This window comes from Ciona intestinalis, chromosome 1 (genome assembly GCF_000224145.3).
Source record: "Ciona intestinalis chromosome 1, KH, whole genome shotgun sequence".
NCBI lineage: Eukaryota > Metazoa > Chordata > Ascidiacea > Phlebobranchia > Cionidae > Ciona > Ciona intestinalis.
The window spans coordinates 4309079-4321521 of record NC_020166.2 but is presented as its reverse complement, the minus strand read 5'-3'; the positions used below and the strand labels follow the sequence as shown (position 1 = coordinate 4321521).

Here is a 12443-nt window from a genome sequence, read left to right as displayed (position 1 = left end):
TCCAAATATCGTAGAACGAAAAGGTGTCCATCTTCCCCGCCCCACTATATATCATGAGTATAATTCAGTATAATATTCTACTGTATGTTTATGAAAGAATGGGAATGATGCAAATACCTGATTGTCTCGGTGGTACTGTGGTTTTGTCTTCGAACTCCGAGGTTTTTGAGTTTTCACAGTTTTCCGACAGAGAGTAAACCGCGTTTATCTTTAGTTCAGGTTCGTGTAGTTTAATTACTGACTTTGTGCCATCCGGATGTTGAATAAAGACAACAGGACCATTATGAATCTTGACGCCTGGTAACAAACAGGGAGGCATGGACGGGTCGGCAACACGAATTGGGTTAAGTTCATGGCCAAGTGCATAATTTGCCCCCCTGTCTGAATTATCTGTCCCATGCTTTGGAACGACGGAAGTCTTGGTCAGCTCTTTAGATGCCACCGAATTGCCGATGTTGTTGTTCCAGTTTTCGTTATGGTTTGTTAAAGGTAATGGTTGTGGAATTAAACTGCCAAGTTCTTTCATAGAACTAGAGTGAATACTTTCCAAGGGACGAAAATGTTGCTTCTTTAGCTTGAGAGATCTTTCCTGGTAGGTTGAGTTTGCAGACTCTTGTTCTATCGAATTATTTAAAGTGGCGTTGACAAATTTTGCCCCCATTGAAAGATTTATCGGCGCCTCATTAGATAATAACGTGTTGCTTAAATGCGGTACACATTTCTGGTAATCTTTGCACAAGTGTGGATTTAGAATCGACTGAACAGGGCGAGTCTGGGCTGGAACAACCAACTGCGCGGTCTCAATACGATGCGACTGACTCATTATCACATCCGGCAAAACAGAAATTTGGGACCGAATGTTCGTGCTGAGCTGCTCACTCCTTGGCATCGGTGCGACTTGCCGAGGTTGTAGGGACGAGTATACTGTGTGTGGTGCAAGATGTGAATGTTGAGACGGAAGAGCAAAAGGTGGGTTGGTGCTACTGGACCGTTGTCGCGAAATATAAGACAATGGTAGTTGACTGGTGTCGTTTGCATTCAAGATCCACTTTAATTTTTCCGCAGCTGGGTTATGGTTGTTTAATGCTTGAGAAGCGAACGTGGAGGTTTGACTAAACATCGATGTATCTGTGCGGGGCTGGAACATTACGTTGGAAACGTTGGAATTTTGTATCGCCAAGGACACTTGGTTTTGATTATGAACAAGTGGTACTTGGTTGAATATTAGCTCTGGTTGTTTGGTGATTTGATGCGGCATACTTAGTCTTGGCTGTTTTATCAAACGATGGTCTGATGATTTGCGTTTTCTTCTCATGGCTGAACGTTCCTTCGTGCCATCAAAGTATCTGTAAGCAGCGCTTTTCACATCCACATCCATGGATACAAGCGTGCCGTTGTATGAAAACGTTTTACAGAACATCTGTAATCATAATGTTGTTTATTCTTGTTTCCCATCGACAAAATATCCATTTGCGTTCAAACTTACCTCAATTACATGCGGATCCAAATAATCAATGGGCTTGTACGTCTTTACACTTACAAAGTGAGGAAGAAGTTCTTTTTCAATTCCAAAACTCGCCAGGTAAAAATGCTGAAACAAAAAAAAACAACTAAATCCCAAACAACGTTTACGTCACATTTATTTTATACACAGCGTCGAAGGAAAACTCACCGGCAGAATCACTCTCAAGTAATCGTCCAACAATATCATATTGTCCGCCGGATCCACAATTCCTGCTAAAAGAGCAGTGTAGCATAACATTGCTTGTATAACCGGCATTTCTTTTGCTTGTTTATCGAATATCCGCTGATAGACATTTCGAGCGAAAGTGTTAGGTGGGTAACTTTTTATGCCGCGACTTACAATGTCCACCATAATATCAGTGGGTGATGTCTTTAAAGTAAAAGCGACGTCTCGAATTCGAACAAGCGTAACGTCAAATCCAGGGGTCGTTTCGCCACCTTGGCCTACGTTTGAATTAGGAGGTACCATGTCAGGATGATTATTGCCGTTATCAGTTCGTCGAAGCTTTATCTGTATGTAGGGGATTCTTCGTCTTATAAAAGATATTGGCCTCGTATTAGCAATCACCTCCTCGCATAGGAGCTGATATGATGGAGCTTGCATTCCAATTTCTAAGATGCCATGGTGGGTTATTTCATGTTGGGCAGATCTTGGAGCATCTGCCACAATAGTCCTGTTGTCGTTATTTGTAGGTTGTGCCTGACTGAAAGATAATGGTAATGGTGGCGGCGAACCATTTTTCATTTCATTGCGGTTTTCAAAATAAAATTCCTCGTGATATTCCTCGTGTGTGCTGATGGTCGAATCGCTGTCGTAAGTTATCTTTTGAAATGGTGAAAAACACCCTGAATCTTTGCTGCACTGATTCGTTGTAGAAAGTTTGTCTTCCAGGGTCATTGTTTTGGTTTCGTATACACCATGTGCCACATAACCTTTCTTGTTAAGGCTACTATCAATGTTCGATGTTATCGTTGCTTCATTACTTTCATCTGCAACAATGAGCATCAGTATGGAATACAGCCTCGTGTTACACGTTATGCGTGGCAACTTACATATTTTTACTAACAAATCCGATTAGTAAATATTAAATCCACCCACTCCGTATGAAGTACAAACACTCAGCCAGTCGCCTACCATTTATAAATATGTACGACATAATTATTCAATCACATTTTTTTGAAATTAGCGTATGTTCTCGCCACATTAAGCGCGTTTTTGTGCAATACAAAATCGTGAAATTATTCAACGCAAACGCGGCTATAGGGTGATGTAAGAGTAATGAAATATTTATCTAACTTTATACAAATGCAGACGTAAAAAATAAAGCATTAAAATACCAGTTATATTTTCCTTTTCTTGAATGCTGTCCAAGTCTGACTCGATTCCTTCATCCTTGGTTTGTAGACTTTCGTGTTCTATGCAACAAGCTGAAGCAACAGTTTTCTCTGCGTTTCTTTTTTCCTGAAGCGATTTATTGCTGGAAGTATCTGAACCAAACTTAGCTGCAGTGGTTTGAAAGCTTTCGTTGATCAGATGGAAATGACCGTAGTTTTTCGTGTTACACACTTTTGAAGCATTTGTTCCACTTAAATCAGAAAGGTTAGGCGATAGATTTTCGGAATGGGATTTGTTGTGGTTGTGCGCTGCCCAGCTCTGTTTAGCATTCTCTGATTGATCTAAAATAAGTTTTTAAGGTTTTACGGAATGAACAGTTCTAGTTAAATTCCTGATAATATTAAGTTAGGGTTTCTCAAGTACACAGCACAAAAAAACATTTGTATAATAATAATAATAACATAATATAGTAGGATGGGGAAAGTGGACACTTTTAAAGTTTAAATGAATTTGTAGGATACAATATTTACCAGTTTATGTTCTAACATTACCAATACTTCATACGATTACACCGGGTTTAAAAATATGGCAGTGGGAAAAGGAAAGAATGTTTGTTCTTCAAAGCGTGCAATACTGTTTCGTGTTATTTACATGTAATCCTATTAATAAATTTATTTTCCAATCAAAATTAACAAGAAGTTTAAAGTGTTCCTTTTTATTTCACCTATTTACAAAATGTTCGCGAAATAAAGTGTGTTGTCGGTTTATAAAGACATAATAACTACATGATTACTTAAAAATGTCTTTGATTTTTGAAATATTAAGCAACATGCGCCTGATTAAGTGTACCAATTTCTCCATTGTAGTATACGGTTGCGAAAGCGAGCAACACAGGACGTCACAAAACGGAAACAAACGATTCGTCAAAACAAGAAAGCTCGGCTTTAATGACTGGGCACGTACGATTTAAAAAAAAAGATTTCGTGAATTTAAACAAACGTTAATTACGCGGTAAATTATTCAATGCTCACAGAGCGGTGCAAACACTTCTTTTATTTTTCTTAAGGGCATTTTGTACACACAAACCAAAGGGTACTGGTTACGGTTACTGGGTTCCTGGTGTGTAAAACCATAGTATACTGAAGTGAGTATACTATGGTAAAACCTTACTTGGCTCGCGAACATTGTTATCATTAATTAATATTGTTCATTAGAAATTTTCCACACTATATGACTATGTTCAGTTAAAAATATTGAATGTAGTGCAATCAATTAATTAAGGTGTAAGGTGTATTGTGGATTAAACGCATTTTGTCAACGCAGAATTTAAAATAAATGTTTTTTTAACGTAAAAACTAAAAAAAGTGTCAAACTTTTGACTACTGTAGAAATTATTTTTCAGATTTGGTATAATGATTGCCTAATCTTTGTGAATATATGAACAAAATGTAAATTATTGACTTCATTGTATCTTCATTTTTCGATTAAGCATATTAAAAGCGTCTTATTTTTATGTTCTAATTTTGCGCTGACCTTTAGCAGATGTAAAATGAGGCTGTGGATCGATGTTATTAAAATCATTAACACCAGGAGTTTTTGTTGCTTTGGGTACTGCCGCAAGCTGCAAATATAACACAGTAAGTGAATATCTTTATGCGTTCAAATCACGTAAAAGTATATAAAGGGAACCAAAGTCAAATTGTTTAATCTATATTTTTAAACCCCCAGGGGGATATTTTTTTTTAAAAAAGGGGTTGGGGGGAAACAGGTTATGTCCTCGGATAACTTAGTTTATCGGCTTCAAGTTAAAAAGTCGTCATTTCATGGCTATTTTTAACAATAATATGATGCGAGAAGGTTAACCTATAACTACCTACGTACTTAAAGAAAGGGCACAGACCAATCCTCGGGGACCACTAGCACATAGACATATACTCACATGGGAAAACTGGTTTCCTTTTAAATATTTGTTTTTTTTTGTTCATGCACAATCGTGATAACACATGTACTATAGCACTGAATTTTATGTCTGGACAGTTATACTACACTCTGGTGTGTTGGCACATGTACCGGAATCGAGTTATAGAAAATATACTGGATCATAAATACCTTAATAGAATCTCCGAACAAAGTGAAACTGTAAGCTGTTTCTCCTTTCTTTGTGATATCAGTGGTGTTTGTTGCACCAAAACTTTTCAATGTTGCTTCTGTTTCACACTCCGAAAACTTCTGGTCAAATCCGGTTGTTGTCACGATTTCGGCGGTATTTATTTTTGTATCAGAAGCGCATATATTTGTGGTAGATATTTCGTTTTCTGCTTCCATCCTAGCTATATTTTGGTGGCTATTCAACATAGGTGAAGCATGAAGCGTTACGGTAACTTCATCATTTAAACACGTAGACTTCAATAACTCATTGCAAGTGCCGCCATTCATGTCGAAATTTCCTATACCATCAGCAGAGGTCTGATTCTCTTTATAACAACACTCTTCGCCCAAAGACGTTTCCTTGATGCTTTTATCGAAAAGGTTTACTCTTGACACTCTTTCTACGGATACCGCTTCAACGGAAGACTTAAATAAAGTTTCACAAGAAATTATATTGGTATCATCATCTGACTCACCACAAGTGGATAAAGATATTTCACCGAATGTTTTAGGTTCTGATTCATCTTCATCAGTTGAAATTGAAGGAAGGGGTTTCCGCTTCTTTGATAACGGGGTCGTTTTCTTTGTGCACTTCTGTATCGTTTTTGATACCATTTTATTTTTTTCGTGAATTTCTGCGCATTTTGTTTCTACGGTCTGCTTATTCTGTATCTCATCCTCTTGCTCTGCAGTGGGTATGACATCCAAGTCGTATTGTGGTTTGTTCTTTCTTACCGCACGCCTTAAACTATTCAGTCTATTTTTAGAAGCTACTGGTTGTTTTCTTCGAATACATCTTTGTTTCAACCTTGCTGTGTTTTTGCGTATAGAAGTTCCCGTCGAAATTTTTAGCTTGGTAGTATGTTGGTTGCGTTTCCTAATATTTGACTTGCACTTCTGATATGCTGCCGGTGTTTTAACAGTTGGCATTTTGATTTGCGCTTTTTTGGTGTGTGTCGTTTTCATGCCATCGGGATTTAGTTTCACAACCAGAATTGCGGGTTGCTTCAAGGCAGGTACAGCAAATTTTTCGTTACAATCTTGTTCATCATGTGCATTGCTTCTGCTAACTACCGCCGGTGCAATCTTCAAACCACAATCTTTGTTTGTAGTCGTTGTCGCGTTTTGTAAAATAGCATTTCCGGGCTGAAAAGTATCTCCTTTAATTTCATTTTCTTTGGCCTTTTCTAGCATAATTTTCTTCCAGGCTTTAATCGAACTTGATTTTGGTGTGTGTGTATCAGTGATACCAGGAGCAGAAGAGGTCGAGTTTTCAGGGATATTTACTAATGGAATGTTTATGGACTCTTGTGAAGAATTTGAGGGGACGTTTGGACTTGGGATTTTATCTTTCTCAAAAGCTGAACTTTTGTTTAACAAGTTGTCAAAAGAGAAGTTTGAAAATGGGTTGTCATTTAGCACTTGGTAGTCAAATGAAAATGGCCATAGTTTACTTCGTTTAGAATTTATACGTGTATGTCCTACTTGTTTATCAATATCGTTATCAGAAGTAGGAAGGGAATTGGAATCATCTGCAGATTCGTTCCAGTCTTCGTCCAATACTACCATGTCAGTAAAATGATTCACAGTCGTGTTGGTGCGGTCCTGGTTCTTGGGTTTTATACTTGAAATAAATTCGCGAAGATCACTTTCTTTGGATTTTAAATTGTTTTCGTCACCCGATGCGCTGGACTCGGCTTGTATTTTTTCATTATTAGAAAACGACTTAACAATGTTTGATGCTCGAACTCGACACACATATCTTACAGTTTTTGCATATTCGTCATGAGTAACAGCGGTAATGTTTAATGAAGTGGCTTCTTTAGATGTATTGCTTTCGAATTTGGAAGCATGAGGTTTTGCATATTTGTGAACTGATTTAACTTTGTCAAGTTTTTCTTCAACTCGTTGGGATGTACAGCTTTCATTTAAAACTGAACGTAACTTCCAGTTATTACTTCTGGACCAGTGGTGTCTGTTGGACCAACTTGAATATTTCGTTTTGGAACTTCTACTTGTTAAAGTTCTATTCGGAAAAACTGGGGATGCCACAATTTTATTGTTTTCGGAGGAATGTTTATTGTACGTAGTCTTCATTTTTCTTGATATAACAACAGGTGAGCTTGGAGATTTATTCCGAGACGCTTTGATTGGATTGCATTTAACATTTAAGGTTTTTCGTTCACTTTCAAATTCCTGCAGCACATGAGAAAAACAAGATGATGTGTTGCTGATATTTGAACATGTATTAGGAGGAAACGTTTTCTGTGGGGTCGGCTCGTCTGCTTGGTTTAACTGATATCCATTCACAAATTCTTCGCCAAGTGTTTTGTTTGGGGCTGGTTTACAAGGTTTCGGATTACTTTCTATACGCGATACTTTTGTATCTTTTGCTTGCAAACAAAACCTTTGACCTTCTTCCATTAAGTTTGTTTCATCGATCACTGAAATGAAGTCTTTTTGCGGCGTAGCTGCTTCGCGTTCTATATTTAATCCCGTCTTTAGATTGTCTTCTCCTGTTGAATCATGTTTGTTATTGTGTTCTGTTACGACCTTTGTCTCAACGCAACTGATTTGAACGTCGGACTTCCCTGAGACGTTACTATTGGTTTGAAATGTCGTCTCCCGCTTCGCTTCAACGTTATTTAACGCAGAATGCCTTGAGATTTCGTCCACTATAGTTTTGTATTTTTCCTAAAACAGAGAACTGGAATTAAAGCGAAAAAAAACAACAACGTAAGGTCAATCATGAAAAATTGGTCAGAGACGTTAATCTAGTGTTTTATAGTTGGAGCAAACCAAAAAAATATTTGCATCACTATCAGTTTAGTTTTGATATACAAGTTTTATTCGTTATTTAAATTCAGTCTAAGTTCATCGTTACTCAATTTATATCATTATGGTGGAACATAGTTTGAAGATTGTATTACCATGCTTTGAACTATAATTCATGCCAAAGTAAGTTAAATTCTGGAAAGTTATTTATTTTATATCTTACCTTCATTTCTGTTGTTGAAAAACTTAAAGAAGATACATCGAGGCTTGCTATCCGTATCTTCGATAAAGTATTTTGTTGGCAATCATACTCAAGCCATTCTCGTAATGATTTAACTTCATTTTTTGTCATATTTTTTGAACTTTTCAAGATCTTCGTAACAGCATCTTCCAATTTTTTGAGCACTTGATTCGGAAACAGAATCTAAACAATATCTTATGTCAGTGCGTCAGCAAGTATAAGTCAGTGAGCAACCATATAACAAGTAAATGTAATTTGTTTTTTTAATAATAATCACCAAATTAGTTGTGTGCATCGAACTGCCAATCAAAATGTTAGGCATGATATGGTAAAAGTTGAATATCACCCTATAGGGCTTTCAGCCGATAATGCAAAATGGCAAAACTTGCAACATATGTTTCCTTCCCTGTAACTTACGTATTTATGTATTAACACTGTTAAAATAACATAGTAGTTTTGGTGTTCTTTCATTACAGCTGTACTCTCTTGTTAGAAAACATCAGGTCGTCGGACATTTTTTAAAACGAGGTTTGTGCCCAACAACAAGAGTGCATAACCAATAGAAAGCTAAAACCCCAATAATAATCACACCGAAAGGTTGATATATAAAGTGTAGAATTCGTCTGGTTATACTTACTTCCTAACCTAGCTGAAGTTTGTGATACGTCCGGCGCCGCGGCAAAGTAGTAAGTCAAGATATTACAACAAAAAAGGAGATTTAAAAATTAAAAATGTGAAAAAGATTATGATAAAAAAGAGACCACCACGGTCGACTAAGTTCGAAAAACAAATTAAAAGTAGCCAACACAGCGGTTTTCCCGCTTCTTTTATATTTATCATGTGATGTTTAACTATACAGAATGTTTCAATTTATAATAATATGGGATAAGAGAATTGCTTGTAATGCGCCTCTCTTAATGGTAGTTCCGCACGTAAGTGGTCATGTGAATCCTTTTTCGTCGAACAGTTGTTCTTGTTATTATTTGGGCGATTTTTTTACACATATTTAAAAAATCTGATTTAAGTCCGCATGATTGGAAAGTAATTAACAATTACTTTACTGTTTAATCAAAAAATTAAAACGTACTTTATACCTTAATTAAATGATTGTGTCCTTTGAAAATTTTTTAACTAAGCCTAGTTTTTTAAACCTTTACTTACAATTGCTAAGTTAGTAGTGTAAGTTTACAATTTAATACATGGTGCATGAGTTCTACAAAGCGTTATTTCCACACAATCTTTACCGAATACTTAATCCGCGTACATCATAAGTGTTTAGAAATTACAATACAATTATAAATGCATTCTACCTACTGCTCCACAATCACAAATGGCTACTGAAAGCCGCTTTGTTGGGTATTTCTAGATCGTTTTTGATCGATCTTAGTCGGCCGTTGTAAAGAGTTAATTAATACTGGGCTAACTATTTTAATACGTGCTCACTCATTAGAGCTAGGATCTCTTGTAGTTTGATACAGGCGTCATTTGTTGTGTGGAATGTGGATTCCTTTATCTCACAAACACGCATCCTCCCAAAATCCCAGACAGTATAACCGCTGTTTCGACAGATCTTATGACTGGAAATGGTGACCCAGCTATTTAAGCGTGTGGCAACGCAATATATATCCCAAGTTCTATGCTCGCCCATCAGCGAAACAATATTTTGTGTTTATTTTCTTTTGATAACAATTGGGTAAAGTTATTATCCTACTTTTGCTGTATGGTAAGCTAATACAAAAGTAACCAATGACTGAGTTGCAAAAGGTTCTTGGCGCGGTAAACTTTATTATTCGGGAATTATGTGATGCTAAATTTGACTTTTATTTTAAAGTTCATGTGTACGCGAAAAGGATCTATATCAGCCCCGACATACCTAAAACGGTTTGAAAATGGGTGGTTCATGGAGACATATACGTGCCTACTAAATAGCTACCGAGGAAAACCTATCCGGGCAATAAGATGATTGGTAACAAACCTCGCTTTCCTTGTACGGTGTCGTATCAGCAGTTAATAAGTTATGCCAGTCAACATTTTTAATAAACACGATTAATCTGAACACGTCAATATGTTTACCGCTAGCATGTTACATACCTGTCGCAAAAATACAGTTGGGCACATCCAGACTTCGTCATTTTTATAGCAAGGCAGTTGCAATGCTTTGTAATCAACAAACGAGCATTCAACTTTCCGAGACATTTTGAAATCGTCTACTTCGTATATAAAACAGTAACGGCTCTGTTAACATATTAGTGCCTAATAATCGACATTAAACCTGAAGAAACCTGTTTCAAAAAGACGAGCCATCGTTAAGAAATTTGCTCATTTTAGCATTATACTGCATACATTTGGTCGCCTCAGGCGCCGAGTCGTTTGTTATTTTGTGGGTTTATGTGTAAAACCGTCACTGGTAATGGTTGCTGCACCAGAAAAATGGGGAAAAAGAAGACACACAACAGTCTACTACATTTCTAACGGATCTTCTTGCCAATCACATACCCGAGGCAACCGTCAAACTTACTTTACACGGGTCATGGATTTTGAACCCTGTGACGCTGTGAGGGTCTATTGTCTGGCCTTGACTTCCTTTTGTTAAAGAAAAAGTTACGCTCTAGAAATTAGGAATGTTATGTCAAATAGCATGGCGTCCTTTATACTACGTAACACGGAAACTAAACACAAAGGTGACGCTGTAATTCACTTCTCTATTTCTCTCTTTGTGGAACGAAAACGAATCTTTTGTAGGTTGTGACACAGCACAGACGTTCGGTAACTCAAGACTATTATTAACTTTATCTTACTGAATGCTGATCTATATTAAGTTTCAACTGAAACAATAGGAAAGTGGAAACAGTCGTATTGAAACTTGCCTACGCGAACAATTCTAATGGACCTACCCGACGCACTAGGCTTTATGTCACAAACCTTAATGAAACATAAGCAAGAGGTACGAGCAACCGTTAATGATTAACTTGATCAAGGGAAAAACACAAAGTTGAAACTGTTCTGGGTCATTGTAACGAACGAACGATGTTGTAAGATTTTTGCTGATTGATACAACATTGTAAAATCTTTACTCAACCGGAATTCTCCTAACTTCCTTTTCTTATCAACAATTAGAATTCTTTTCTACGTCACCAAAAAAAAAACTGCCAAACTGTCTTATTTCACAGAAGAAACATGGTTTTAAATCAACTAAGCATAACTATTGTTGCGAGCTTGATCATGCCCACCGTGAAAACGCTAAATGAAATGCTCTGTTGAGCAGTGTTTGTTATGAACCAGTGGAACGCATAAACCGCCAGTCATCCGGGACGATTCAATGCGTAAAAAGAAACGCTGTTTAAAGTAAATACTGAATGCCCGACTAATTTTGGTGTGAGGTAATTGTTTTTCTATAGCCAGACATTTCTACAAATGTGCTGATATCAACCACGTTTAATATATTGTGACTGCTTCCTCATAACCTATGAATCGTTGGCGCACGAACGCTATTCAAAAATTCCAACGTTTGAGTGAACTTATGTGCTGTTTGCGTCGAACCAGCCATGGTCACGCTTCACTGAGACTGTTTGTATATTGTTTTTGCACGCGACAGCTATATTCTACTCAAGAAGAGACCTTGCGTTCTGGAAATCAAGTGTCAAATATTCTAGTCTATGGTGTCGTAAATAAAATACCTTACTAAAAGGCCCAAAGACAGACTGTAACCAATCTAATGGAGTAATCGATACACATAAATAACCGTACTGCTTATGTTGGCAAATACTTGATATGAGCAAGATGGGCATACTACAATTTATGTATTATTCACCAAATATTCTGTTCCGCTGTGTTCTCTGTACTCGTATAGCTGCACCGACTATATGTTTTTATTTTTTGAGCTGTGTTGCACCATAACAGTATTTAACAAAATATTGTGGTTCAAAATCAAAGTGTTTCACCAGTTTTACTTGTATAGAATTATAATCAATGTGTGCGTTTGTGTGTTGTATTCTGTAGTTTCATGTCGGATTTTCGCTATGTTGTTGTTTGAGAAAAGGTAACAAAGCCAGGATGTGGGAAATGACAAAATAGGAAGTGATGCATGGTCCCTATTGTTGTCCCATCACCGAGCATAATGGATTAACCAATGGTTAATTTGTTTTGACACAACGTATACATGTATCCGTTAATGCGTGCTAATGCTTAAAATAAGATGAATTTTACAAAATGTCAAGCGAGTTTTTGAACAATAAGTAAAGTGCGAAAACTTACATTTGTGTGCTGCATTTTCTACCTTCACCTTGGGTGGTATTTTAAGAGGAAATTTAAACAATTGGTAGTAAAGCGGAATTCTCAACATCCACTGCCTGACATTATGAAAACAAAAATTGTTGTAATGCTTCCTTAAATCGTTCAATTTCTCGCTTCTCCTCTCCT

General features: G+C 36.9%; 1 protein-coding gene across 2 annotated transcripts in view; it reads right to left on the bottom strand.

The window, feature by feature from the left end:
* The window catches only part of LOC100175079, a 13088-nt gene extending 1926 nt beyond the window's left edge, over positions 1–11162 (bottom strand). Inside the window, exons 1-8 of one of the 2 annotated variants that reach the window (XM_026839615.1) lie at positions 10116–11162; positions 8007–8207; positions 4970–7702; positions 4394–4481; positions 2863–3201; positions 1673–2514; positions 1487–1591; positions 118–1420 (exon numbers count right to left, since the gene is read on the bottom strand). In XM_026839615.1, coding sequence (XP_026695416.1) covers positions 118–1420; positions 1487–1591; positions 1673–2514; positions 2863–3201; positions 4394–4481; positions 4970–7702; positions 8007–8207; positions 10116–10220 — 5716 coding nt within the window. In that variant the 5' untranslated portion in view covers positions 10221–11162. The remainder of the gene's footprint in view (positions 1–117; positions 1421–1486; positions 1592–1672; positions 2515–2862; positions 3202–4393; positions 4482–4969; positions 7703–8006; positions 8208–10115) is intronic. The other variant, XM_018812360.2, reaches the window with a different exon arrangement.
* Between the last annotated feature and the right edge of the window lie 1281 nt (positions 11163–12443).